Raw genomic sequence first — 27,900 nt, 5'->3', positions numbered from 1 at the left:
TCTAGATTTGTAACTTCTGTACCTTGCAAGCATATTTACTGCGTCAAGAAATGTTCTGCCTGTTTGTTAGACATCTAGGGAAACATTCAGGGAAGGGAGTTTAGTAAATGGGGCACCAGCCTGGGCTTTAGAGGGCTTCTTTGAGACCAGGTGGGAGCAGGCCACAGGCAGGCATGAATCTACTGCATGATTAGACAAAGTCACTTCGTCTCTGCAGCCCTGTTTTCCCTTTTGCAAATGGGGACAATTTAGGGACTCACGCCTTTGCAGACAGTTTTAAAATCTGCCCATGAGAGGTGGTGTTACACCTAATGAATGGACTACTAATTCCATAGGTGCCATTTGTGGAAAAAACTATTTTATCAACTGCTTGAGTTCTCCCTCCTAAATTTTTAAAATTGAATTATAATGTAAGAATTATCCAAATACTTTGTGCTGTGCATGTTGAATAAATAGCTTTTCAATGAGCAGGTCTTATTTGCATTAATTGGAGGCACTGCTGGTCCATTGAAAGTAAACAATCTTTCCTCTCTCATTATTGCTTTCTTAATTAAAGGTGCTGAAGGCTTGTGACTGGCTTATGAGTGGTAGTAGTTTGGGCAGTGGTGGGCAACAGTGAGTCATTAGATGTTCATTTACCAGGGAGATGGGCACAGCGTAAACACACGAATAAAACAGCGTATCTGAATGAGAAGGGTGGGAGTGCAGTAACCTGAATGTAAAAGGTAGGAGAAGTAAATGCAAAAAAAGGCATGCAGAGTAGGGTACGAGAAGAGGATCACGATTGGGATCACAATTTTGGAACCGGGAGAGAGATGGCTCAATAACCCCGTGCAGCCTGTGTTAATTTCACCTGATGTGACTGAGTTGGCATGAATCAGTCAGAGGGCTGGTGCAGATCAGCGTTATCCTCGTCTGCATTTAGCAGAGTACCTGCCATTAATTTAGGAAAAAATTTCTTGCCCAGGAGGAAGTGAGGAGACTGGAACAGTGTATTGGTTCTCGTGGTGAGGATGCTTGTCTGTAAATACAGTATGTGTGGATGATGAATGCAGGAAATGGCCGGGAGTAGGTGGGTAGAATTCACAGCTTGTTTTTATCATTTGTCTCTCAAAACCCCGTTCATGAGGAATGGTGGTGGGCAGCCATATATAAACTTTAAAGAGGCACTGGCATTTTTTTCCCTAGCATTTAAAAGGTTATGTGCTGCATTGTGAGACAAATAAATCATGATTCACTGCAACAACAGAGTTGCAGTCAGTTATATAAATTGCCAAGGAAGCACTAAATCTGTCACTTTGTGTATTCTGACCATTTAACAATTGGAATTGTGTTTGGGAAGAAAGCTGAGTAGAAACAAGAACCACCTAAAGTGGCAGATGCAATTAGTAAGATCAATGATGGTGTTTTAAGTTCATTGTATGGTCATCTGGGTGGACCTATATGTGCTGCGTGAAAGATTTTCTCAGCAGAGTCAGCAGTGTGAGAGTGGTACGCGGTGCACAATTATTCACAAAGTTGTAGCCAAATGCAAACAACTGCCCAGAGCATGTCACTAGCATATCTATAGGTTTGTGCTTTAGATGTGAAAGCAAATGGCATGACTTCTAAAACCCAGATTCTAACATTGGCTGTGTTCATTACCCTGCCACCACCACGTGTGTGCACATACATACAGGGTTCTCTCTTATTTTGACATGGAGGAAGCAGAGTGATTTCTAAGGATACATGTTTTATTATCATCCTATTTTTCCAAAACTGAACGTTGGAAGCAATGGCTTTTAAGCATACTGTTCAGTATGGTTCTAGTTTTTCAAATAATTTCCTTAGGTGAAGGGAGACACAGTGATAAAACAGTTAAGGTAGGTGCATCGTTGAAAAGTAGAAAACTCAACCTCTGTAAAACAAACAAACTTGTTGGGGTAAGTAGCCATGTTGCCTTTTAGGGAGGGTAAAACACGTTTGTAAGTTAAATCTGCATGTCAGGAAGATTAAATAATTCTTTCATCATTTCTTAATTATGAACAGCTAATTATATTCTGTGAATAAAAGATTGGCTTTAAGTAGAAAGTTCAAGGAATCCTGGCAAAAAGTCTCAATATTTTCGTTGCAGAAGGACATTTTAGAGATTAGGCTTTTGAAATGACTCTAGAATTTGTGAATGGATATTATATTATGCAAAGTAGTTGCTGCACTTATTTGCTGAAGTTAATATTAATTGAAATAGCAGTTGACTTAGGTAATTATAACAGGCATGTGCAAACACAAGAATCACATATTTCACAAAAGATAGTTCTTTTCTAAATATTCTTCAGATAAACGCCAAACTTTTCTCCTTTCAGTATGAACTACCGCTGCACTCTGCCTGTGTCACAACACGATGCTCTTCACATCTGCAAGTGCAGGTGCTGTGATGCTTGTTGGAAGCCCGAATGTCTCGAGCCTTTCTGGACACCAGCTCTGAGCGCTGGAACAGCTAATTGATACCTTTCCAGGTTAAAAAATAAGTACCTACTTCTATTTTTGGGACTAAGGCTAAGGTGATGTAAGAAAATAAGGAGCTTTTTTAAACTTAGCGGTAGCTAAATAAGAGGACTTCTTTTCCAGGACTGTTGATAGGGCAGTTACTAGTTAAGGAATAACAGAAAAATGTGCTTTGCAAAATAGGACACTGATTATTTATGTAAGAAAATTATTTCACAAAATCTGTGAATGTTTTAGTTGTTTCTCATTTCAGGCTTAGTTTAAGATTAAAAACTAACTTTTCATATAATTAGAAAGTTGGCTGGGTACATGGTGTGCTTTGTGAGAGTGAAGGTGCACGGGAAGAGATGAGAACTCTGTAAAGTTCCATGATACCTAGAAAAATGTTTTCTGTAAGCCGTTGTTTAGATGTACACCACTGGCATTCACTTCCTTACCCTGCTGTAATTCTTAACGAACTTTCCAAAATTGAAATTTGATCTTATTTTAGTTTTTAAAATACACAGATCCTACTATCGCTTTCCAGATGACTGCATCTAGGCTACAGCGTGTAGTCTCTGGAGCTTGTACTGGGATTGTAAGTACCATCAGCATAATAATGATGTTTCTATAAGCAAATAATTATGTCTGTTCTGTCAGAGCTGTAATTAGAGCCTATTAGAACAATTTTTTTTGTTGTTAAACGTTCATTTTATGCGTTTCATACTACTCAAAATTGGTTTCACCCTTCTGAATACAGGCTTTTTTTCAATGGAAATTTCAAAGGTAAAGGGCACAAGCAATCCAGTGAAATATTTTTGAGCTCATATTTTTAAATTAACTAGATTTCGGTCCGATAGGAACCCTTCAAAGAGAGAATGCTTTGAGTTCTTGTGTAATTGAGAATCCCGTGGGTATTTCTGAGGTCGGTAAAATGTGCAATGTATTTCAGAATAAATTGGGATGCTGATCCTCTAAGCCTGTAACACTTCCTGTTCCATTAAAACGCCTTTGATGTTAAACGTCTTTGACACCACGTTAATTCTCTTTGTTCCAAAAGCCTCTGTCACACAGCAGCGTGTTTTGTAGCGGGGACTGCTGCCTTGCTCCTGGAGGTCCTGGTAAGCACTGGGCGTTTGCTACACAGAGCAACAAGGAAATGGCATTTCCAGCCCAGTTCACCTTTCAGAGCTAGAAAACAGTGGTTGCCTAGTAAGTGGTCTCTTTCACTTACATTAGGGATGTTGGAGAAACGAATCTCATCTAGTCTGAACTCACTCGGAATGGATTTAGACAGAATATAGCAAGCGTTCGGAAATAATTTCCCGGGTTTCTGTCAGAACGCTGTTTCTTCTCCAGCTCCCCTTAGCTACCCACACAGTGGCATCAGCCTGGTTGCCTTGGTACCTGCCTGAAGGCAGCGTGTGGTGGAGTTTGGCTGTTGAGACGGCGTGATTTGTCATGTGAAAGTACAAGTCATGAGCCCAGGGGTGTTTGACTGGGAGTGCCTTGTGCACCGCACTGAGCAAGTTCCTGTTTGGTGGCTCTCCTCTGTGAACGCTGATGTTTACTGCTGCTACTCGTCATCCTGCTAATGTCAGATTTTGTTGTGTGCAGTGATGGTAGAAATTGCTAGGGCTTGATCCAAGAGAGTCAGCCAATCTTCCTGTGACTTGGATAGGAAGCTGTGAATATGCCAGGTCTGTATTCCTCCTGTGCTTAATACCTGGGATGTTGTTGGAGGGAAGAGTTGGGTATTTTGCGCATCCTGATGTTTTTCTAAAGCTTCATCTTCAGGCCTGACACATTCTTGAGTGAAAGTCCTCTCGCGTCAGCCTCTCCATTGAGCTTTGCTGGAATGATTCTGGCTGACCTTTGCTGTTTTGTTGGAATTTCATGTAAATATCTCAGAAGACGGTTTAAAACAAAGTGAATTCAGTCCTATGAAAGGTTGAGGCAGGACAGGGCTGGAGAGTACAATCTTCTTCCCCTAGAGTTGTAATAGCAGCAGCTGAAGCAGTACCGGTATGCTTTGTATCACCTCACCTTGACTTCAAGGGTAAAGAATTCAAGATCTAGTTGGTTTGCTTTCACTTTATTTATTTCTGCCGTGGTCTTTTTGCTGAGAGTTCAAGCAAATGGAATAGCTGTTCTGGGATCACACAGAATAATCTGAGTCTTTATTTAACCTGTCAAAGGGAGGAGTGAGAAGAGACTTAGGTGCAGACCCTGACTATCTCCATGAGATGAAAGCACGGGTGATTGTCCTGTCTTGTAGGAGGGCAGGACAAGCAGCAGTGCTGAAGAACTGTGGCAGCCCAGTTGAGAACAGAAATGAAGAATGCCTTTTAACAAAGTGATGAACCGTCTGAACAAAACACCACTGGCAGAATCTCCATCTCCTGATGTTTTTCAGACCACGTGTTTTTCTGTTCCAACTGTCTTTGTTAAACACTTCAATTACTGAACTGACACGGGGATAACTGGGCAAAGCTCTGCGGTTAGATGTATTCAAGAGAACATTCAAGTCAGGGTCTAATCTCTGAACTCATTATTGGAAATTTTCACTTAAGTCTCAGAAATCGGTAGAATAACGTGCGCGGTTACTATATATCTGGGCTCCTGTTTTCTGTCTCTGAAAGTAATTGTAGAACTGATGATGGGCTTAGGCTTCAGTGTCTGCCTTTCAGATTGCTCATTCAGACTCCTCTTCCCTGGGGCTTCCCGTCTCACACTCGCAGGCAAGGCTTCAGCACTCCCATCTGAGCGGTCAGACAAGCAGCCAGAGGAAGGCTTCCAGCCTGCTTCTGTCGGAAGGATGCTGGGGAGTATCTGTAAGGCTTATTAGCATCTACCTGATCTGACTTCTTGTTATCTGAGACTCGAACTTGCTTCCCTGTTAAGTAAAACGTAGACAACTTTGGTCCAAGCACAACCAAGACAAACGCAGTTTCAGAGTTTTCTGAAGTGCTGATCGCTCCACACGACGCAGTTAGAGCTTCTCCTGTTAAAGAGTTTACTGGTGAGAGGGCAAAAGTGTTGCTGGGGTTGATCTTTTGGGGGTGCTTCAGCCTAGGTTTAGATCTACTCGTTTTGTTTTCTTTTGGTACCTAGAAGCTCATTAATAAGCAAATGTGTGTCTTCAACATATGTTATGGAGCTGTGGATCTGTTTATCGTACTGACTATTTCTATGATAGTTTTAGCTGATGCCAAAGAAGATTGAGTCACACTTTGCTTGTGTACAAGTCTTTCCTCTGTTCTGTGTTACCCTACTGCTCCTTTATAACCACCATTTAAATCTACTCTCTTCTCCTTCTAATCCCTCAAAAGCGATAGAGGTCTTCAAAGCAGAGATGAGCTTCCATTTTATAGGAGTGATCTGAGTTACCGATCCACAACTTACACTTAGGACTTGTGTAAAAATCATTTGCTTTTGATACAACTATGCCATAGAAATGAGTATATATTTTCATGTTTTTACATAGAATTTAAGACAGTCTTCACAATTAATTGCTTTGGTATCATTTTTATGATAAAATAGTCATGACATTTCTTCCACCCCCATGCTTAAACCAATCACTCTCTCTATGGAGGCAAAGCACATGCCACAAAAGTAATAAAAATTATAAGCCCTGTAGTGTAAAGTGAATCTAAAACAAGCCAGCATAGACATATTTTTACATACAACCTAAGTTTAAATTTAGTGTAGTGGATTGATCCCTTACTTAGCCTTTAATAAAACAGGATTCAGGGGTATTTATATCTAAGCAAAGAAATAAAATTGGTTTCATTCCTCCTGTCCTTATGTATGACACTGAAAGAGTAAGACCTCTGTGTTGTAAAGGGAAAGAACATTTAAATCGCAGTATTAAGAGGAATCACTAAAATGAAGGCGTTGCTGCCTGAGGACTCTCCTGGAGGTCGGTACTGGAGACTGCAGGCTCGAAGGTGAGGCAGAACGTCAACGGGAAGCAGAAGTGAAACGTAACAGGATACAGGCCCCAAATTATTTCAGCTGGAATTCCACTGATTTTAATGAAGCTCCACTAGGGATGAATTTAAGCCATTACAAAGAAGCGTAGATCTGGCATTTTACAGCTCGGATCATGTTTCTTACGCTGAATGCCAACGTTCACTTCTCAAATGTCAGAGCTGTTTAATTACTTTATTTCACCTTTTAATTTTTGAAAGTATTTAAAGTGTTGCTGAGGGGCGTTGGAGTGGAAAGGACAACTCAGTTTTGTGTTCATACTGTTGCGTTTTGTTTGTATTGAAATAATGCCTATGTATACTAACCAGACTTTATTGTACCTTATGCATACGTGCCTGGTGTGTAATATTTACCTGATGTGTACCATACAGCACAGGAGACTGAGGGATTTATAGCCGAATCTGAGAGGTGCCTGCAGGCTGGATCTAACGACAGGAAGAGCTGGGGATGTCTGGAGACACCCCCGGGCTGGGTCAGAGGTAGCATTATGGCAGGGTTTGACACTTTTCCACAAACAAGACTGCGGGAGGCAGCATTTTATCTGCTTTTATGAGCTCTCTTCTGACTTTTGCAGGCAGTTGAGCAAAATATGAGTGTTTACACAAACGGCTTTTATTTCAACAGCGCTGAAGGAAAATAACCAGAAATGTTATCTAGCGCACTTGAGATCAAGTGCAGGATAGGTTTATGGAGGGAGGTGCAGGGAAACTGTAGCTGCCTCTGCCCTGGGATGTCACTCAGGATGGGGCATGCGCGTGAGATGTCCTCTGTCCACTCATGGCCGTGCAAGCTCTGAATTTATGCAGTGATAACCGGCATTTTTAGCCGATAAATGAAATAGGCTAAAGTGGATCAAAATTAAAAATACGTACACTTTGATTTTCTCCTTGAAAATTCAAGGCATTTTTTGGTGCAGATCTGTAGTTGGACATAGGAACAATTTATTTTTAAGGTGAGTTAAGCACAAGTTCAGTCACACAGATCTGTTTGGACTTAGTGCTTCAGGATCATCTTTAGATACAATGACTGCTCAGGCAAGTCATTGCCAAGATCAGGTATTTCATTAGACCACACGGTATACTCCTTTTAGAAAGCTTTGGTCTCTGAGCAGGTTGTCCATCTCAGCCAGCTGTTAGACCTTCCTCTCTGCTGGCTCTGGTAGCAGCACATACCCACTTTGCATTCTTCCTACTTGGAAGTCTATTCGAGGTACAAAACAAACAACAATTATCCTTCAGGCTTAGAAATTAGAAAGTCCTTGATGCGTGTCAGAACCAGAATTTGGGATATATAGGTTTGATTAACTAATTTTAAGAAGAACATTAGAAGATTTCGAAAATAATATGAAAAACATTTCTGGGATGTAGGGAAGGGGCTGTGCTGACTGGTCTTAAGGACGGCCTTCTCTCTTACCGGAGGTATGTGACTGTAATGGGTTTCAGGGGAGTTGGTCTTGTTCGTGTTGGCCAAATACCAAGAACCATAAGTCCATTATAAAGAAATACAATTATAGGCTGCATGTTGTGCCAAATTTTATTAATGACGAGCAGGTTTTGTTTTGTTTTGTTTTTTATAGGCTGATGTGCATGTTAAAAACTAACCAGTGTAGACCAATGCAGTCTCCAACCCTAAAATACACTGTGGCTGAATCCTCAGTACTGGTTTTATTACTACAGGCAATTTTGTCTTTTACTTACTAAAAATACCAGAGGGGTTTGATGTGATCTGTGTAGCAGAACAGTATGTAAAGTTCTTGCAGGCCTGGGGATAGTGTGCTGCTGTTGCTGCTAGACACTCTGTGTAAAGGCACATCTGCCACGTCTCTTTCCCTGGCCCTTGGATCTGGTGCTGCAGGGATAGGATAAGGGCATTTCTTAGCGGAGCGCTGCTGTTAAAAATTCTTCTAGGCAAGGGGACTGTTTGGAGGGGACGCATCTGTGAGGCGCCCGGCTACAGAGCACGACTCCAATCATCCCAGTGTCGGAGCCATCGCTGCAGGCACGTTTGATCCTCTGTGCCAGGCTGCTGCGGGTGTGCTGGGGCCTGTCACAGGTGGGTTGGCTGGAAACGCAGAGGGGCACCAGGACATGAGCCTGGACAAGGTATTGGGATGAGCCACACGTTCTCAGCCCGTTTCACGATTTAGTTTTAAGGCTTCTTTGTTCTCAGTTTGCTTGCCGTGTGGCAGGAGCGACAGGCTGCATTCTTCCCCTAGTGCTGGTAAGGTGGGACAGGCTCTCTGTACCATGCTTAGTTTTCTGCCCTTCATTGCCTACAGGCTGTTTCCCAGGTGGAAATTGTGGTGTTGAATGGGGGGAGGAGGGGTTGTTAAAGCGCTTGGTGCCCTATCCTTCCTCCTTTCTTTGAGACAGCCCTCCTTGACTCCTCCTGCCAAAGAGCACCTCTTCTCTGGCACCTCTTCTCTGGCGATTGCTTGCCATGAAGACGGAAGGGTTCTTTCTTTGCATGGTACAAAGCATTATTAAAGTCTTTGATTAAACCCCCCGGGGATGAGGTGGCAGTTGTGACCCCTGATGCCACCTGCGCTGCCTTGGAGAAGCGCTCCCCGAGCAGCTGCTGCCTTGCCAAGGTGCTTCCTGAGCCGGGAGGAGCTGGATCTAGGTGTGGATTCCAGACTTGTGGGTGCCCCGTTTTTTTGCCATAAGTAGATTAATTTTACCCTTGTAAAAGGTATAGTGTCTCTACCTGCTCCAATAACATTTGGGACAAAGAGAAGGCAGAGGAAAGTGAAGTGGCTGGAGCTCTGCAGTTCGTTTTGCTTGAGCAGTCCTCTTTTTGCTGTAAGACTTCTTTGGCTCTAGTAGAATAGTATTTATTTCAATTAATTACATTTAAATGGGCGTGTGGTATTTAGGACTGGAAGTAGGCGCGCTCCACTGCGGGGATGGGAAACATACGGCAACATTCCTTGGGCTGTACATGTCTGAAACAAGTTGGGAATTCAGCTAAGAAGCTTGTTGATGACATTTTGGGAATGTGAAGCTTATTCTTGTAGACAACATTGAATCTGACCCACGATGGGGCCAAGTTTGTCTCCCCAGATGTAACTATTTTTATGAGCTGTGTACAGATGCATCGCTTCATCTTGACGCCGTACTTAGAGGGCTGTAATTATACGCGAGCGCTTACAGTGTTGGTAGCTCTGGAGAGAAATGCATGTGCTTTTTTGCAGGTAATAAAATGGAAAATCCAATTTGCTGTTGCAAAGTAAGCCTCTGAGTGATACATGATCTTCATAGCAGCATCGGTCAGAGGGTTACTGCTAATCGCAGCGCGGGCTGGCTTCCCCGGTGGCCTGTGCCTTACACTGAGCAGTGAATGGTGTGAGCCTGTGTCTCGAGCCAGCCAGCACAGATTTAGATACCCCGCTTTCTAGCTTATTAGGTCCTCGTTGTCACAGTACTTAATCCTCCTCCCTGATCCTTGTTAGAACACCAGGGCTGGCGCGTCCCATAATAAAGGAGCCGGGCGCGAGGCTCCTAACTGGAGGCACCGGAGCGTAAGGCAGTCAGGGCGATCGCTGCCTGACTGACAGAGGGGTGAGATGCTTCCTGCATGTCGTTATTTAAAAAGAACAGCCCTCAGACAGCTGACAGATGAGCCCGGTAAGGTAATGGTAACTTGTTGATGGGCCGATATGAGATGCATGACATCTTTTCACACAGTATAATGGTCTGTCTTTAATTGCATTAACCCTTCTTACGGAGAGAAGCATGTTAAGGATCAGCTGGAATGTAGAACACGGGGAAACGCAGACGGCTTGCAGAAGTGCCTGTAGCAAATGCGTGCGCTCATGCCACTTACACAGGTGCCTTTCATTTTGAAAAATTAGCACATCAGGTTGATTTTAGAATTCCCTGACAGCTTGGCTTGGTCAGGCTTCAAAACCTAGTATTTCTATGTTTTGTTTCCCATGGTTATCTATACAAAGATTTTTTATTTTTGTAGTTGTGGCTTTGGATTTCTGGGGGGATTGCTGGGGCTCCCTTCATCACAAAATTCACATAAAAAAGCCTGAAATGGTGGTAGATATTTCCTATTTTAATTTAAAGAACAAATGATTGCAATGCCTAGACCTTTCTGGAATTTAGCCTCTTGTATCCATAGTCATGAAGAGTTTCAGTAGAGTACTGTTGTGGTTTTTGGGTGGCAAATTTTTCCAAAACAAAGCTAATTCAATGAATAAAAATTATAAACAGTGGGCTGAGTTCAAGCCTGCTGTGCAATATGTAGTACCACTGAAATGAATAGCAGCAGCATCCATCATGGTTGGAACTATCATGTCTCCTTTTTCCTCTCTGTTAAACCTGAAACATTTGCTTTGTAATCTCTGAAATGAATGAAAGGTTTTTATTCACAGCAAGGTATTTCTTTTTTTTTTTTTTTTAATTTCATATTTTTTCATATGCCATTTTTTAAATCCCTTTCAGGTAATTTGGATTTGACTGGTCAAAAGCAAGTCTTCAAAGCAGAGAACAATCCTTGGGTGACCCCGATAGCCGACCAGTTCCAGCTGGGAGTGTCTCATGTTTTTGAATACATTCGTTCAGAAACATACAAATAGTAAGTATTACATGACACTGTTACGTGCTGTAGGTGGTGTGTTTTTTTTTTTTTCCCTGGGATGTGTTTAGCACAGTGTTATAGTTACACCCTTCTTTCATAATCCATGCACTGTCTTGGGATTCGGGGCAAACAGGCAAACCTGTACATTTTTATTTAGGAGTTTTACTTAACAAGAAGGTAAATGAATGTGATTCAGATAAGTTAGAAAGGCATAAAGATGGTTCAATATCGTCCTGCATTTGTGGTTCCTTTCTAAGAGCTTTTAGATAGCATGAGCGATGTAGAAGAGCAAGAATTAAAAGCCTTTGAAAAGTACTAATTTTAAGTATGTGCAGTATGGTTTTATAGACTTAAATAAGTATTTATTGATGGTTTTGGCTGTAAGTTTCTTAAGTGTTGAAAGAACTGTCCAGAATTCAAACCTGTTTTGGTCTGGGCTGGTTTACGTAAGTCCATAACTCTGGCAATTCAAATAAAGGTACTGCTGCTTTCTTCAACAGTGTAATTGGATAAAATAGACCTCATGCTGGACTTGTCCATTTTAATTCAGAATTCTGTGCACAAATGCTAAGTATTTGTTTCGGAAATAATGTATTTAATCATTAATCATTCACTGAATTGAAATATTTCCTCACACTAAAACTATCCACATTACCAGTCCCAGTAAAACTTCACACGGGAAGTTATTTTTGTGTCTGCAGACTACCTTGATGCTGTCTTTCTAGAATCAGCAGGTAGTACAACAGATGGTACCCCTAGGTCAGAAACTTAGTTTTTGCATTTCCCCATTGCTTAAATTTATACTTTAGTAATTTAGAAGCATTTCTGACCATTTCTTATACAATATCTGTCAATTACCAACAGAGAGCATTCGTAGATGAAGGTTTTGGGATTCCAATTAAGTAACTGAGATGTGAATTTCTGTGTGAAACTGTGAATGATCCAGCAGTGACTTTTGCACGCTGTTCTTCATTTACAAAATTTAAGTGAAAAGGGTCACAGATCGGAGTGTGGTTACAAAAATTGTGTGCCTCAGAAGTATCCTGATCTTTGCCCAGTAATACACAGTTCTCAAGATACATTTATTCAAAGATATAAGCAGGCTGTAATACCTCTCTTCCAGCAGTATTCTCTTCTGCAGACATGGTGGAGGGAAGCAGCTGTCTCCTTAGACCTATCTCCACAGTCCACTGTGCAGCTGCATCTAGGTTTCTTGATAACGTTTTGTAATTTCTTATGGCCAATTTTATGTTCCTACTTAAGCAGTGTAAATTAGGGTGCCTCATGCAGGTCTCATATGGACAACGGTGGGTATCATGAGGACAGCGAAGTTTCAAGGACTGAAAATTTAAGAATTTGACCCATGCTAAGATTTTTTGGGGGAGCTCTTTGTATCTATCTATAATAAAAAATGATAATAAATAATGATTTTGTATCAGTAGAGTAATAAACTGCTCCGTCGACTTTCCTCCTGCACCCAAAATTAAGATAAAAGATTCTGTAATTCATCGCTTGCCTCAACTGTTGCTCTTTGTTTTAAATATACCACATTATGTTTGCTGTCTTGTTCTTTGCTGAGGTGTGATGGTGTCTTGTTGCCTAATGGGTTGATTTTGATTTTGACCAGAGGAAATATTTGAAGCCTTTCTAGTTGACAGTGCAAGCAAACTCAGACTTTAGCTATTAATAGGGGGAAAAAATTGCATGGGTCATTCAGAATTCACCTTTGATCTTAGCAGCTTATTATGTTAAAATGTCATAGTGTAAAATATCAGTGATGAAAAAAATATGTGCAGAGAAGATAAAAGTGTTTTATTCTTGTTTCCAGCATATAACCATATTACATTTAAATCATAAATTTAAAATAGCAGTGTAATTTTGTTAGAATCCCAGTAGCAACTTGTTTTGGTTGTTCATTGTGCTTGTCTCATGTATGCTGTAGAGAGTTTGTAGACTTTCCCAGTGAAAAAGACTGTCCTTTTTATCTCCAGTTTCCTTTAAATATGTGATCTGAGAATTACTTGCATGCCACCTGCTACAGACATTTTTCAATTTGTGGAAAGCCAATTTTAGATCTTAAAACTTGTAAGCAATGGCATAATCTGGTTAACAGGTCTTGTAGTGTTATTGTGCACAAAAGCAAATAAGCTGTGAACATAAAAGAAATGAAAACTCCTTTTGTGTGCTGAAAATTTGATCTTTTCCCTTTAACAACTATACATCTTCAGCTTCATTTTTTCTTCCAGAGATTGTCCAGGTATTGGATCTTTTTTTTCTCATTAAGCAAATCACTAAACTGAAATGTGAACGTAGTAATTTTATCTGTAGATATCTACTTTTAGCACATTAGAACAATTAGATTTCTTTGGATCCTTCAGTGTCCCTCCCCACCCCCCCCCCCAAAAAAAAAAAGAAACATTAAAATTAACTTATATTTGATAGACCCAGCCTTAACTTTTAATCTGAGACAAAGCAATATAGTTAACTGGGTGATTGGATAGACTTCTGAGGTTGGGTAACCTCACTTGCATACTGAGAAAAGGGAATGGTTCATACATATTAGTAGCTTACAATCAGTATTGTCATCTCAGATCAGGAAGTTTACTTTGAGGTACAGGCAGATGTGGACTTTCATAAACTAGGGACTGTGCATCTATATTGTAGATGAATTTTGAGCTCCAGAGATGGTAATTCTCTCGCTATGCCCAATGCTTTTGCTAGCTGATTGGAAATATTGATTTTACTTTGTTTACAACTATAACATTGTCTATACTGGCTAAGACAGAGAGGGTGTGCTCACCCAATCATGAATGCCAAGTTTCAGGGCCTTAGTGAGTTACATTTCACTAAGTGGTTTACATTAATATGTTTTATTTTGTGTTTTCAATGGCTAGATCATCGTATTTACTCAGTTGCTGTTATCTCAGCCAGAAAGTAGTAACTCACTAAGTATTGGCAATTTGCTCGTTTGCAGTCACGTTACTAAACCTTGAGGTTTCTTCTGATAGCTGGCACAAGCCGTGACAGTGCTACGATCACCATCAGAGTTTTCCATTCAGTTTCTATGAGGCTGCATTTGTGAAGCAACTACCAAATAGATCAAAAAACTCTTCTTTCTCCAGTGAAATACCCTGGCCCTTTCAAGCATATTCAGTGAAAAATGTCACCCCATTTTTAGCCTCAGTTTAGGATATTCCTGCCCTAGTGATTAATTGGTAAGTAGAGATGACACCTATGAGGGATGAATATATCTAAAGAAAATGTCATTGTCTCACATACCTGTACATTTTCACACTCCTGTTTTACATGGTAGTTCAGCTCCAAGTACCAAATGGGAGCAGTACTCGACTTCAGAAGGGTGTCAGTCCGTAGGCCACTCAGATCAGCTGCTCCTACTTAGTAGGCTCTTTCCTTTAATTTCATTACCTTTGATGAGAAATGACGCCAGGTGATTTCTCAACCCCCCATTTTCCAAGGAAGACGTGTGCTGACAAGAAGCTGGGCCATATACTGTGTCAGAAAATCTGTGTGGTGGGGCTCTTAATTCTCAACAGGGAACTCAGCAGCGTATGGCACTTCGCTGGCTTTTGTTGGCTAGAAGACGCCCACTGTACACATCATCCTGTGACAGCATCATTTGGAAACAGGTCAGTTTGCCAAGAATGTAATGATTCTTAGTCTCTGACTGCCACACTGGCTTTTTGAAAGTTAAGGTAGTAAGCTGAATTTTGGCCTTGATCCTGTATATGCTCAGGAGGTGTCATTAAACTCCCCATGTGGCATCATGGTGGGATTGAAAAGCAGCTGAAAGACTTGTTCAGATAGTAAAGGGTAATGGCAACCTCATCTCCTCTGAGAGCTTAACTAAATGTTTTATTTCTTATTCATGTGTGTGTTCAACTTTCAAAGTGACCTTTTTGTTACAAGCATATTTTCAGAGGATCTTCTCTGTGTAGGATACCAACAAAGAGATGATGGATTGTATGATTTAGTGGCTATAATGGACTTAGACAAGTGCAGACAGACATAAATGTTTGAAAGAAACCAGTGAATTAAACTCCTGTCAAGAACTGAAATCCTGTGATGCTCGTCAGGTTTGGTGTAAGATAATTAGTGATTTGATTAAGGTGAGGTAAAGCTCAGATGTGCAATTGGTACCTGGGGGTGGGTTTGGTTGCTGGCATTCACAGATTCAAAGTTAATTCAGAAAACTGCCCTTTGGGTATGTTTCAGGCATTAATCAATCATGTGCTCTTGATCAATCTTCATGTGAAAGTTGCTCTTTGCCTGTTTGTTCTTGTAACAGAAAGGGTAGTGATTTTGCTTTTGTCACAGCAGTCTGTAGCAGTCATCATCACCTGATGGCATAATCTCAGCTGAAACAAAACGATTTGCTAAATGCTGATTACTTAGAATGGCATTCAGACTTACTGCACTGTTAAGCTGCTGTTGGACCTGACACTCAACTTTTAACACTTTCTTTAATGATTCTCCTCGTTTGACCTCCTTATTTCAGCGAGGCAGAATTATGATAGAGCAGTGACCATTAGTTAAGTTTCTAGAAAGCTGCTTTCCCCAGGAGGCAGTCAGCCTGGAGTCGAGAATCTCAACAAGATGTTCTGCAAAAGGAAGTAGGCTGCGGTTTTCACATTTCCATCAGAAAAGGTGGTAGAGGAGCAAGCCGTTTTCAAGCCTGACACACTCTTACCAGTGGAAATAGTTTGATGAATGCTATGCTGAGCATATATCTCTTGGCAACACTGAAGCATAGGTTTCCCTGTGCTAAGCACTGCAAGTGAAAACCTCATTTTAACATCAGTGAAAGTCTGGGAGAATCCACCCTTGATTCAGTCCTCTCCCTAGAGACAGTCTCCTCTCCATCCTTCTTCTTTAGGATAAACTATCCTCCTGGAACCCCACCACTGTGTGGCAAATCCCCGCTGCTTCCAGGTCAGCAGGCACAGGTCAGGAAAAAAGGGATTCTTTTTATGCGTTATAGTAATGAGGAGTATTTTTGCATTTATTTTTAACAACTAGAGGAGACTGGTAAGATACTCAAAGGAATGCACTAGAATACAAATAGTATTCAGAAATAACTCTTGTACTCTTTGGTAGTTTGTGGAATAGAAATTTTCTTCCAGTACTTCGCATTCTAGAACAGGCATTGTCATTGTTCCTACAGAGATTGCTCTTGTGCGTGTGCTCCTAACATGAACCTTTAGAAAGTACTTCTTTCCCCTTCTCGCTTTTACACTGTGGTTATCCTGCGCCCTGTGCAAAAAATAAGATGGTTTCATATATCCAGTAGTCCATTGCTGGAGCTCGCTTCCATATTTCAGTGACTTTTTAGCCTGGCGTCTTTATCATTTGGTTACTGACATGGATGTGCCATCTGTGCCAGTGGTGGCTGTGATCTCCTGTGGTTTAGGGGTATTTCAATGACTAGGTAATGATGGTGGGAACAAGGTGACCTCAGCGATTTACCATAGGTGCAGTTCTCTGAGATGCCCCATCTCCTGCACAGATGAGGTCATTGAACGTAAAACTTCATTCCAAGGAAGGCAAGAAGCAAGATCTGGAATAGCTAAGAAATAAACAGGAGTTTATAATCCTAATTTAGACATTTCAGTCATGTATCAGTAAAAATTTGCAATTAACCAGTAAAAATCTTTTATCAGTTTGATGTGGAGAAGTACAAAAATGTAATTTACATTTGGTTTTGTTTTATCTAAGGCATGGTACTGTATATTTTATATGAAAATACTGATTTGTATTCCACCCAAATGTTGTATTTATTGGCTGTATTTTAAAAATTGATAAATATATTAGTACATTATTTCCAACAGAGACAGTAGATGACTCAGAGTCCTGACATCTTTGGACAACATTTACATGCAAATCTGTAACTCTTCCCCAACGCAAACTGGAACCCATGTTGAAAGATAAACAAGAAAAACAGTATCTGTATATATTTGTGTTTATATATTGCTAAGATGGATATGTAATAAAAATGAAGCTATCGCTGATGTATCTGACAGATATAGATACTGCACATATAAATGCTGACCTAACTACTGATATTACCATTCCCTTAGATGTGAACTTTCATATAAAGTTTAGAATATTATGCAGTAATCCATTTACCATGTCAGCAATGATAACCCAGGGTTTAAGTCATTGGTGCTGATGTCTAGAGCTGGGTTAGAAGCAGAATTGGAATGAAGAACTGAGGAAAGCACAAAAGCTGAGGATTTGATGAAACCAAAGGTGGGGAAAGAATCACAGTAGGATACAAGGCTCGAGTAGGGAAACAAGACAAAGTTATGTAAAATCATGCAGCAAGGCAAGATCAGTAGTTGAGTTACAAAGCCCTGGTAATTACAGTAAAATCCAAAATGAGGAACAGGTAGGGATGTCTCAAAGAAATTGGTAAGAAACAGAATTAAGGGCCTAGCCTAGAGGACAGATTGCAGTTTAAGCAAACAAAGATTAAGATGTGCAACTGCAGGCAAATGGCATCCTGAGCAGGAAAAAAGCACAGGTGGGACTGAATGAAATATGTGTGGTGGGAAAAAGGGCTGACCCAGACTGGGATCTACCTTGTTAGGCTCTTAGTCGTGGGAGAGACTGGTTATGGCTCTCTGAAATGAAAGGTGTCCTTTTCTAAACTATGGTATTCAAATCATTAATAATGATGAAGGAAAGAAAATGACGTTCTGTTATGCTTCTGTTCTGTGTTCAGTGGAAGCAGGATGGTGTTTGTGTCTTTTAGGGAAGATGAAATATTTCTCAGTCCACTAGGTAGAAGCCTGACCAGCATTTTGTTGAGAAATGGTTTTGAACCTCCAGGGCTGGGGACGTGCACTCAGGAGGTTAAGGAGAGTTGAGTGAAAGAGCCTGGACTCACCAAAGTTCATTTTTAATTAAATTGTGATGTCAGGAAAATGCCAAAAAGCGGCAGCAGTGCTAGCATCATTCCAACAACAAGGAAGGCAAATAAACTGAACGCACTTACTACAAACTAGTTTAGTCTGACTAAAGTTCTGGGTTAGTGAAGAGGAGACATGGGATTCCAAGACTTAAAGAATATGACTGTAATATGAGTGTAATTAATACAACTAAGGCATTAATGTGATTTTAAAAATTGTCCTAAAGAGAGATTATAAATTTGGTTAGTTGAGGCAAATCTTTAACTGCAGGGGAATTTTGTGGAGGATTGAGCTTGTAAGGCTGAACGTTATCATTAGAAAATTAGCACTCTATAATATCAATAAAGCAAACGCTAAAAAGAATTAACAACTGTCTGATAGCTTTTGGGAGGTAATTATTAACAAGGGCGCCGCTGGTGAGCTCCACAGAGATCTGACCTAAAACCCTTCAGCGTTTTCCCCAGTTATTTAGAAGCAAATACACGCAGTCATTACTGACTAAAATTGTGGACGCCCCAGAAGCTGGTGTGAAGGCAGTGAAAATACGGCTGTCCTGGATTGCTTAAGACACCGTGTCTGCGTGCAGCGTGTCTGAAAGCAGCTCAGAGCAGAGCTGCGCATCTGTGAGTAAGGCACGCAGGATATACCACGCTTTGTGGTTATGGTTATGGGAGGAGATAAAAAGGAGCGAATGCTGCTTTCCAGAAAGCAAGTGGCTCTGAAAAATGTCTGAGACATAATCTAACCGAAGTGCACTGTCAGCTTCAATGCCATATCCAAAAGGCCTAGGAGAAGCCTCGGTGTAATAAATACAGGAATGGGAACTCGCTTCTTTACTGAGTTCAGGTCTGGTGCTGGTAGTTTTAAAGGGGTGTTAAAATGAGTAGGTGCAGACACACCTCAAGTGATTTGAGAGCACAAGTCAGCATGAGAGGAGAAAGCTAGGTACAGTGTTGGGAAAAGGCGCTAATCAGCTCCTAATAAGGGTAAGCTGCCACAGAAAGTAGCAGGTTTATTTTTCTCTCCTCCTCTGATTGTGTCAGGATGCCTTTTGAAACATACCTTTTGTGTTTTAAATCAGCGTGTTGGTGTATGTTACTGTGTGAACCACCGTGGCTTTTAAGATGTTTTGCCTAGTACATAGAGATCACAGAACTGTAGGGGTTGGAAGGTACCTCCAGAGCTCATCGGGTCCAACCCCCCTGCCAAAGCAGGTTCCTTAGAGCAGGTTGTCCAGGTAGGTGTCTAAATACCGGTCTATTGCCCGATGTTAGACTTTACCATAATTTTAAGGCTTCATATCCAGCGTCGGATGTGCTCCACTGCTGTAGCTGCTGTGCGCATGGAGAGTCCTGCTCCTCATCCCCAGGGAGTCCCAGGGCTTTTCTCAACCTGCCCTGCAGCCTGGCTGGGCGGTCTTGTTGCCAAGCCAAGGCAGCATGTCCAAAATGTATGCAATTAGGCAACTGGACTGATGTTTTCTGAAGGTGCCTTACCTGATCTCTTCTGTGAGGATGTTGGTGAGAACACAAATTGGTCTTCACGGTAGGTAACAAAAATGATGGAAAGTTTTAAAGAAAATCCTCAAGACCTCAGCAGGGAGAAGAATAAATAGGAAATAGCAGACAACACAATGCTAATTGAGAGCTAATGTGGAAAACACATTGGTGGCAGTAAAGGATTTCTGGTAACGTGTAGCTAACAGTAAGTGGTGGTAAGCTGCTTAACCCTTTGTAATCGTCGCAGCTCAATTGACTCGCTTGCTTGTTTTCTTCTTCAGTTTGGTTCTTTACAACCAAACAAGAAGAGTTACTGCACACAGTTGCTGGTTTTATTTGAAAGATAAATTTAAAAGTGGCGCTTTTATAATCAAGCAGAACTGTCTGCAATTTCTATTCTCTATGCAGTCATATCTGGTTTATTGCATGCTGGCTTTTATTGAACTCCAGTTTCTTATTTCAGTCTCACATTATTTGAGTTTTTTGTGTGATCTTTAGCATTTTTTTTTTACTCTCCTGTTGAAGGCTATTGGTTAGATAGAGAAGTGTCCCTAGCTTTACGATTGCCTTTATCAATTGTTTATCCAACGGAAGGCTTAAGTGGAAATGGTTTTGACTTAATTTAGTGATGCTTCTCTGATAAAACTTCTTAAAAGCCGTGTTTTTATTTTAGCAGGTATTACTGCCATCCAGTTTATATGCACTTCTACAGCCCTTTATACCTGAGGCACAGGTTTGAAAGCAGCTATGATGAGATTTAACTTGAAATTCTTGTTATTAAAATGAACATTTTCTTGAAAAGTGTAGCCTGAAAATTGGACGTTTCTACCATATATGACACAGGATTTCTCAGTCCAATTCAGTATTATGCTTAGTTGGGGAATTTGGCCCCAAAAAAATTGTTGTGTGAAGTATGCAGGAGCATAAACAGTAAATTGAATTACTTCTGATACTGACCATTTCAATTGCTCCAGCTTCATCTAAGCAAGAATAAATGCAAGAATATTAGCCTTCACAGTTTTGCCAGATGTTTTAAGAAGCTGATTCCAATGCTAGATGTAAAGATCAGCGTTTGTTATACTGAATGAGGAACAGAGATTCCCTGAATCCTTTTTATTATCCACATAGTTCACTTACGAATTTATTATCAGATTGGTTTTTCAATCCTACTATCATATGTCTTGTAATAAACTACTACGTTAAACATATATTTGGGAGTTACTCAGGGAAGGCCACAGAGCCCAGGACTCTTCAAAGACATCAGGTGCATTGCAAGATCCTGCTATGTGCAAGGGCTTCAAGAAGTACTGCAGGGAGATACTGCAGGTTTGGAAGAATGTGATTTAGGCATGGCTGCGCATGCCAGTTTTGGCTCCCAAAATACAAGTGAGTTTTAATTACCGAAGCTGAAATTGATTATAGACAGTTTCTGGTCACCTTTCAACTGGTTATAATTTCCAAGTTAAGTTCTGAATGTTGATTATTGCATTTGATATTCTGTCTGCTGTTCATTTCCTGGCTGTCCCAACATTAGATTTACTCCAATGTTGACTTTAAAAAAAAGGTAAGGTATGCAAGGATTGACAGGGATGATCCTGAATATAAATTATATCAAGCAAATTGATGCAAGATAAAATTACCAAATCAACCTTTTTTATTCTATATTTTATGGAATATCTAATGTATGTTTGGCAGTAACTTACTCTTGTACATGAATTTCTGACAGTTTTGATTCTTTTGGCTTATTAATCAATGGAGTCAGCACCAGAGCAATTTTTATGAGACTCACTAGTCATCAAAAATTTATGACCAGATAAATCAAAGAAACAACTAGCATCTTAATAGGGTGAACAAAGTAGTATGTAAAAGATCATTCAAGACTCCATGTTTTTGACATTTGTGTATTGCATTTACTGTTCAGGTCAAAGGGAGTATTTATACTTCCATTAAAATAATCATCACAGTGACAAAATTGCTTCCCTTTGTGCTAGACCTTTCTTCCTTTAATTTTTCATGTCTAGATACGTATATTTCATGTTTGCTCCATTCCGATGAAGTATGAGACTTTTTCATAAAATGTAATATAGAACTGTAATTAAACTCTAAAGCTTCTAGAGTTAGTTGCAATTGAAAGTCTGCTCTTCAGCAGTAGGACAGGATGGAAGATGGTTGAGAGCAGTATCGACTTGTCCTGTGTATGTTTCGCTCTTGGATCCAGTCGTATAAGGAGTTGGGTTTGTTCCAACTCAACCTGTGGTGTTGTGTTTGATACTGTCCTTTTTCTACTTTCTGCAAATACTACACATTTTTTGCTTGGTATTTTGAGAAGTAAGAATTTCCCAGTCGTGCTTGGTGTGGATGTTACTGGTGCCAAGTGACACCGGAGTTGAAAACTTCCCAAATCCACCTTTTTATTTAATGGCAAATGCTCATTTTACCAAACCACTCTTGCAAAGTTTAAATTCACATGACTCTTGTTCCCTCGCCAGTCCGTGCCTGTGCGTGAGCAATGGGTGTCCCCAGCCCGGTTGGCCTGCTGGACAACGAAGGGTCTGAGCCCCCAGGATGTGGTGGAACCAGCTGGTGACACCACAGGGCGTAGGTGGCTGCCCCCCCCTTCCCCATGCCACCGCTGTGGCTCCCCGGTGTGAACGTGTTGGTGGAAAAATCTGCCTGTAAGCTGGTAGTCTGGCCTTCAGAGGAGGGCAAATATTCTGGAGAATGATGAAAATAGAAAATGGAACTGTTCAATGGGAGCCTGACTTCATCTCAGAAGGACTCAGTAGTCACCAGAGGTTGTCCCTGTAGTCAAGGGGGCACCTTGACAGTCAAAACGGTTCATCAACATACTGAATCATGGTCTGGAGGCCCAGAGAGGACCCTTGGCCACCACTCCACAGACAGTAGGCTGCTGAAGTAGAGGAGTGATGCCAGCCTGGAGTATCCATCCCTATCTGTGAGCTCCTACTGGTGTGCTTAGGCCAGTGCTGGTTCTCATGTAACCATCTCGCAATGAGCTTTGGGGAGCCAAAATGGCTGGAAATGAATCACTTTTTTTTTGGGGGGGGGCAAGAATAGTTTTAGTCTGAATCACCTCCTTGAACTGTCTTAGCACCTGAGTGTCTGCGCTGGTGGGAAGAGGTAGCCCCAGCTGGGGTAAGTCAGAGTTGAAGGAGGAGAACCTGGCTCTGTGTGTGCATTTTTCACTTTATGCACCAAATGAAGCAAACCTCCTGAGAAGAGCATGAGTAGTGTTAAGAACAGCGTTGGCAAACTAATGGGAAGTCTGGGTTTGTCTGTGTGCTGCAAATACGGGAGGGAAAAGCCCTGACACTGGGTGCGTTTTGCATGAATCTGCTGATGTTGAAAATAGGCAGGTCTCATTAGTAGAGTTCTTGCAGCTAGCTTTCAACATATTTTTGACTAAATTAAAAAAAATAACCGAAGGGAGATTGAATTTATTCTGTGTTAATAACCAGAAAGAATGTTTGTGTAGGGCTACTGAGCAATTCAGAACTGTGAGTAATGCACAAAAGAAATCTCGTTGTTCCCTCTTCCACCCAGTGTGTGCTTTTACAGGAGATTTAACTTCAGATTTGCCTTTTTCTGTGTTTGTAGTCCAAAGTATAACTGAAAATAGGGCTGCCTATGGAATGAATGGCTTGCAGAGACACTCTTGTCTTGTAACTCTTAAAGTTTATTTCACAACCTGATTCCAATTCAAGTGACTTATGGCTGGAAATGATTGCCGTGGGTTGCTTGCTTCGCAGTTTATGTAAATAGTAATAGAATGTTGTCTGTATTGTCTACAAATTTCTCCACCAAGCCATTTTGGATTTTTTGTATTAGCAATATCGACATCCTTTATTTGCTGTGAGGCTTAAATTATTTTGTTTCAGTTCCCAAAGTAAAAGTACAAATTGATTTCTCAAGTCAGGTGAAATTCTTGGAAATTCAGTCTGGCATTTCTGCCACATCACAGTTCAGATTTTGATTAATGTGTTTATTCTTTGATTCTGTTTTGAGACTACTCTGTAGACACACGCCAAAGTTAGAAATTTTGATTTCTTCTGGAAAAGTTGTTTTATGCTGCCTTCCTCTTAAATACAGTCCTGTTCATATGATGACATACTCCAGCCTAGGTTGTTCTAGAGATACAGCAGTACCTATGACCAAAACCTGGCTGATAAGTGTCCCAGTTCCGAGTGATTTTTATCTTTGGAGGTGGCAAACAAGTGCCTGACACTTGCAGTAATCTGCACGTTGCATTTTGTTTATGGAGGAAAATTTGCATCTAAAGGGTCTTATGGGCCAAGCTGAAACCCACAGATGCATTTTATTAGACTGGTTGATATAATAACCTCAGCACTCAAAAATACCTGACATTTGAGTTTTCAAAGATAAACATCTTCCTTTCACATGCCAGCGTATGGACTCTCTTTGGATTATGGCAGTACTGATTCTTGCTCCTTATTCTGGCAGTGTCAGTTTGTAAGTATAGCATTACATGATTTTTTTTTCCCCACGTAATCTTTACTTGTGGACAAATAAATGCTTCATACTGTATGGTGTCATGAATGATAATTAAAATTTAATATTTCCTCTACTTGGCAACTCTTGTATCCACTAATTTAGAAAATTATTCATAAAGTTTCTTTCATTGTTTAATTATGTGTAATGTTTAGTTTTAATCCTCTGAAACTGTTTACTAGAGCCAGGTTTATATATATTCACAAAGTAAGTAGTGTGAGTTGCTTTCATTATTTCTCCACTGAAAAACATTTCAAGACTGATATGCAAGAAAATGAGACCGTCCTAACAAAAGTGAAGGTTAGTCATTTCTCTTTCCATGTAAAGGATTAATTTGGGGCACTAGATAATACTAGGACGTATTTCACAAGAAATCTTCCATTCTACATACACATTTCACAGACGGTGAAGTTTGGAATCAGAAAGGCCACTTTCACTCAAGTGTTAGTGCATTGGAGGTGTGTTTGGATGGGGATATACGCGTGAACACTAATGCCTATACGTATCAGAGAGGTAAGGAGTCTTGAGTCAGATAAGCCAGAACACCCCCTATGATTCTCCTAGAAAGAGAATTGGACTTCTAACAACTTGTGAGTTTATATATTGGTGTTGTATGTGTCTGTGCACACATAACTATTCATAAATATTCGCTCACATTCCTGTATGTATCAAGTTTAGAGAGGAAATAATGTATGTGTTGTTCAGTAGATGCATCCATTATCTCAGTTCCATTTTAGCCTCTTCTAGGAAGAAAGATTTAGAAAACAACAGGCATTGCATTGTAGGCATGTAGAATTTTGTTGGTATAAAAAAAAAAGGTGTTAAAGTAAATCTGTAAAAAATAATATCCATAGTTAAAATAGTGAGATGATCAAAATGAATCATGGAAAGAACTGATGAAAAATGCAGATATTGCAGAATCCAACTTATTATATTCATGGGGATCATAATTAATTATTTAATTCTAGATATACACATTATAGCCTAAAAATGTATTGCAGGTTTACAACTGACTAGCTATTTTATGTGGCAGAATGTAGTCTTTGCATATTTATTAAAATTATTCATAACTGGTTGCTGCCTAGATGAGCCGCTCCATTCTTATGTCCTGCTTCAATACATTATCTTAACCATTTTATCATGGCATTATAATGGAAATTTGTCTAAATTTTAGAATGATCCATGGGGCGTTTTCCAAAACCCCTATCAGCATCTCTTAAAAACACGTATTTATGGTTTCCATTTAAGCATACTTTCAAAGGGTTTAGAAGCAATACGTATTTTCTGTGTGTAATTGTTCCATTTAAAAAGGAAAAAAAAAAGTTTATGTAGAGGAAAAAGACAAAAAGACATACTTTTTTAAAAAGCATATGCACTTAATTAAAGTTTTTGTGCTTATCATTTTTACAACTTAAAGCTATAAATTGCTTCTTCTAAAGATTTCATAGGATGGCAAAACATATTATTTCTGCAATTCCATAAGCGTCCACGTAAATGTCCTAGCAAAGTTATAAAATCAATAATTTAAATAGTGGGGTGTGGTACCTCACAGCTGTTTCTCCTCAATTTTTCAGGGTAACAAGACTTCTACTGAAAAAAAGTTGCAGAAGGGGAAGGCTTTCCACCAGCATGATGTGTGGTTATTGTAATTATAAGATAGTCGGTTATCTGATGGCTGTTCTGTAAATCTCCTGGTTAGTTTATGTACATAGGTAATGCATCTTCATTTACAGTGGAATTCAAAACAAAAAAGTCTGCCTGTACCAATATCCAGGAGAAAAAAAAAACACAACACAATACATCTTGTATATCTTTTTTTACCATACATACGTATTTTTTTAAAGTAATTTGGAGGCGCAGCCTCCACAATCTCCAACAAAGATTTGTTTTATGAAGGAGAAAAAAAAAAAAAAACTTTGGACATTTCCACGTTAGCAAAGAACAGTTACATGTTGGTTGGGGCTCATGTAAAATTGAAGGAGCCCGATACTGGAGCGGGAATGTTTTGCTTTATGGTGAATACCGTTGAAATGGGCAGTGGTGCCATTTGCATGGTAATGCAGCATCATTAGAGGGTAATGAAATTTTATGCAAACCGTTGGATGGACACTTTCCACTTGATTAAATACATCTTGGTAGGGAATAAAGAAACAATCCCTTTTTATACATCGTTATTTCACATCTTACTGGAGTACATGCGGATTCCCATTTATAATGGAACAGAAAACAGTTTAAGAGAGAAACACGTGCTAGTTCCAAGGCTAACCCTGACAAATCTGTAGAAACGCTCCTTGTGACTGCTGCTCCGTGGTCCCGATTTGCCCATAAAATCCTTGGGTGCAGCGAGTGCTGTACACAAGGCAGTGCTAGCTGGGCATTTCCTGCTCCCAAAGAAGCGCAGTATCAGTTTTGTGAAGGATTTTGCAAAGAAAAATGCTTGCACTCCACGTGGTGCAGGAAATCCTATTGCAAGATTAAGACCTTCTACATAGGCCTAATACTGCAAATAAAAGGGTAAAAACAAGAAACAAGGAAGAAGGGAGAACATGCAAATGTATGTGTTTTGCCTTAACTGTCTGGGGAGGTTTCTTGCTGGATCTGCTGGCCGAGTCTAAATATCCCTAAGGAGAAAACTAAGGAATTATTTTTAGACGGCCTATCTACCTACCCTCTGTCTGAGCTTTACCCTTCCATAAACTGAGTAAAATATCTCTCCATAGTGATTATTGTCCATTTAATTCTTCTGCTTAAATGTTTGGGATCATTGTGCCAGGTTTTGGGAACCGTCTTCCCTGTATTTTCAACATAAAGGGAGTGTTTATTTCTCTGTGGAAAGTGTGATACTGTGGTTCAGGTCAGTAGGAGAGTGGTGCAAGCACGTCCTACTGAACTTCATGTTTTCTAGGGCAAAAAAACAACTCAACAAATTACCCATGTGCTTCTTGTGAGCCTAGGAGTACTGTATTGTAGTGGTCTGTAGGTCCATGTGCACCTCTCTGAAATGGTGTGATAATAGAAATAAATTCCCTGATGGTGTTTATTAGAAGTTATGCAAGAGCAAATGGGCTAGAGAATTACCTGAGGTCACTGGATTGCAAAACCTTAGAGCCCGGTAACAGCTAATGTCAAACTGCTGATTTGGGAGCGGATCATCCAGCAAGGTAACTGGGCAGGACGCAGAGGAGCGCCTCAAAGCCTGTGTCAAAACGAATTTGCACTACAAATAGCAAAGGGGTTTTCTCTTCATGCAGTCCAATGAACCTCGCTCATCTGTGCAAGCAGGTAAAAGATGCACTATGGGCTTTCTGGGAGATCTGTAATTGAAAGGAGGTTTTCTTTGGGAATCCAGCACAAGAAGAGGTAGGTTGGCTGGAACCTACTGAGAAGCGAATATGGGTTTGGCTGAGAGTGAGCCCAGCCCGTGGCATTAATTGCTTTGTGAAGTCTCCGCAGCAGTGACACTTCCTAGTGCCTGTGGGGTTGTGGCGGGCTCGAGGCTTACTGTCAGTACAATTGTTTGGGGGATGAAAGATGGATCCTTTAGAAAATTTAACCTTTCTTTTCTCCTTTGGAGAGCACACTGCCTTTTTCCCTCCCAGAACAACATGACATCAATTTTACCAGGAGAGCCTGAAAAACACTCTCAGCCTGTGCTTTTTTTATTTTTTATTTTTTTTAACTAACATAATAAGCAATTTGGGCCAATAACTAACTTTGGTCAGTCCTTCTGTAAACAGCAGCCAATGAGCTCCTGTAATCAATTTTATTATAACCTTTGCTGTCCTGTTAACCTACTCCATCGAGGGGAAGTGCTTAATGCTATTGCCATTACAATCTCAGGAACTTGAGGCAGTAAAGAATAACACTAGTTCAAACTTTAGGCCTTGTTCCTGAAGTCT

The 27,900-nt window shown here is 40.3% G+C and overlaps 1 protein-coding gene across 8 annotated transcripts in view; it reads left to right on the top strand.

Annotated features, from left to right (window-relative positions):
• Positions 1 to 27,900, top strand: part of RSU1 (Ras suppressor protein 1) — a 100,883-nt gene that overhangs the window by 31,431 nt on the left and 41,552 nt on the right. For 7 of the 8 annotated variants that reach the window (XR_014579446.1, XR_014579447.1, XR_014579448.1 and 4 more), the window contains exon 8: positions 10,908 to 11,040. Coding sequence is in view for 5 of the 8 variants with exons in the window: in XM_083823598.1 (XP_083679724.1) it covers positions 10,908 to 11,040 (133 nt within the window). In the remaining 3 variants the exon portion in view is untranslated. Of the gene's footprint in view, positions 1 to 10,907; positions 11,041 to 25,575; positions 25,595 to 27,900 lie in introns of those variants that run through there. The other variant, XM_083823601.1, reaches the window with a different exon arrangement.

This window comes from Anser anser, assembly GCF_964211835.1.
Source record: "Anser anser genome assembly, chromosome: 2".
Taxonomy (NCBI): domain Eukaryota; kingdom Metazoa; phylum Chordata; class Aves; order Anseriformes; family Anatidae; genus Anser; species Anser anser.
This window is presented reverse-complemented; position numbering and strand designations above follow the sequence as displayed.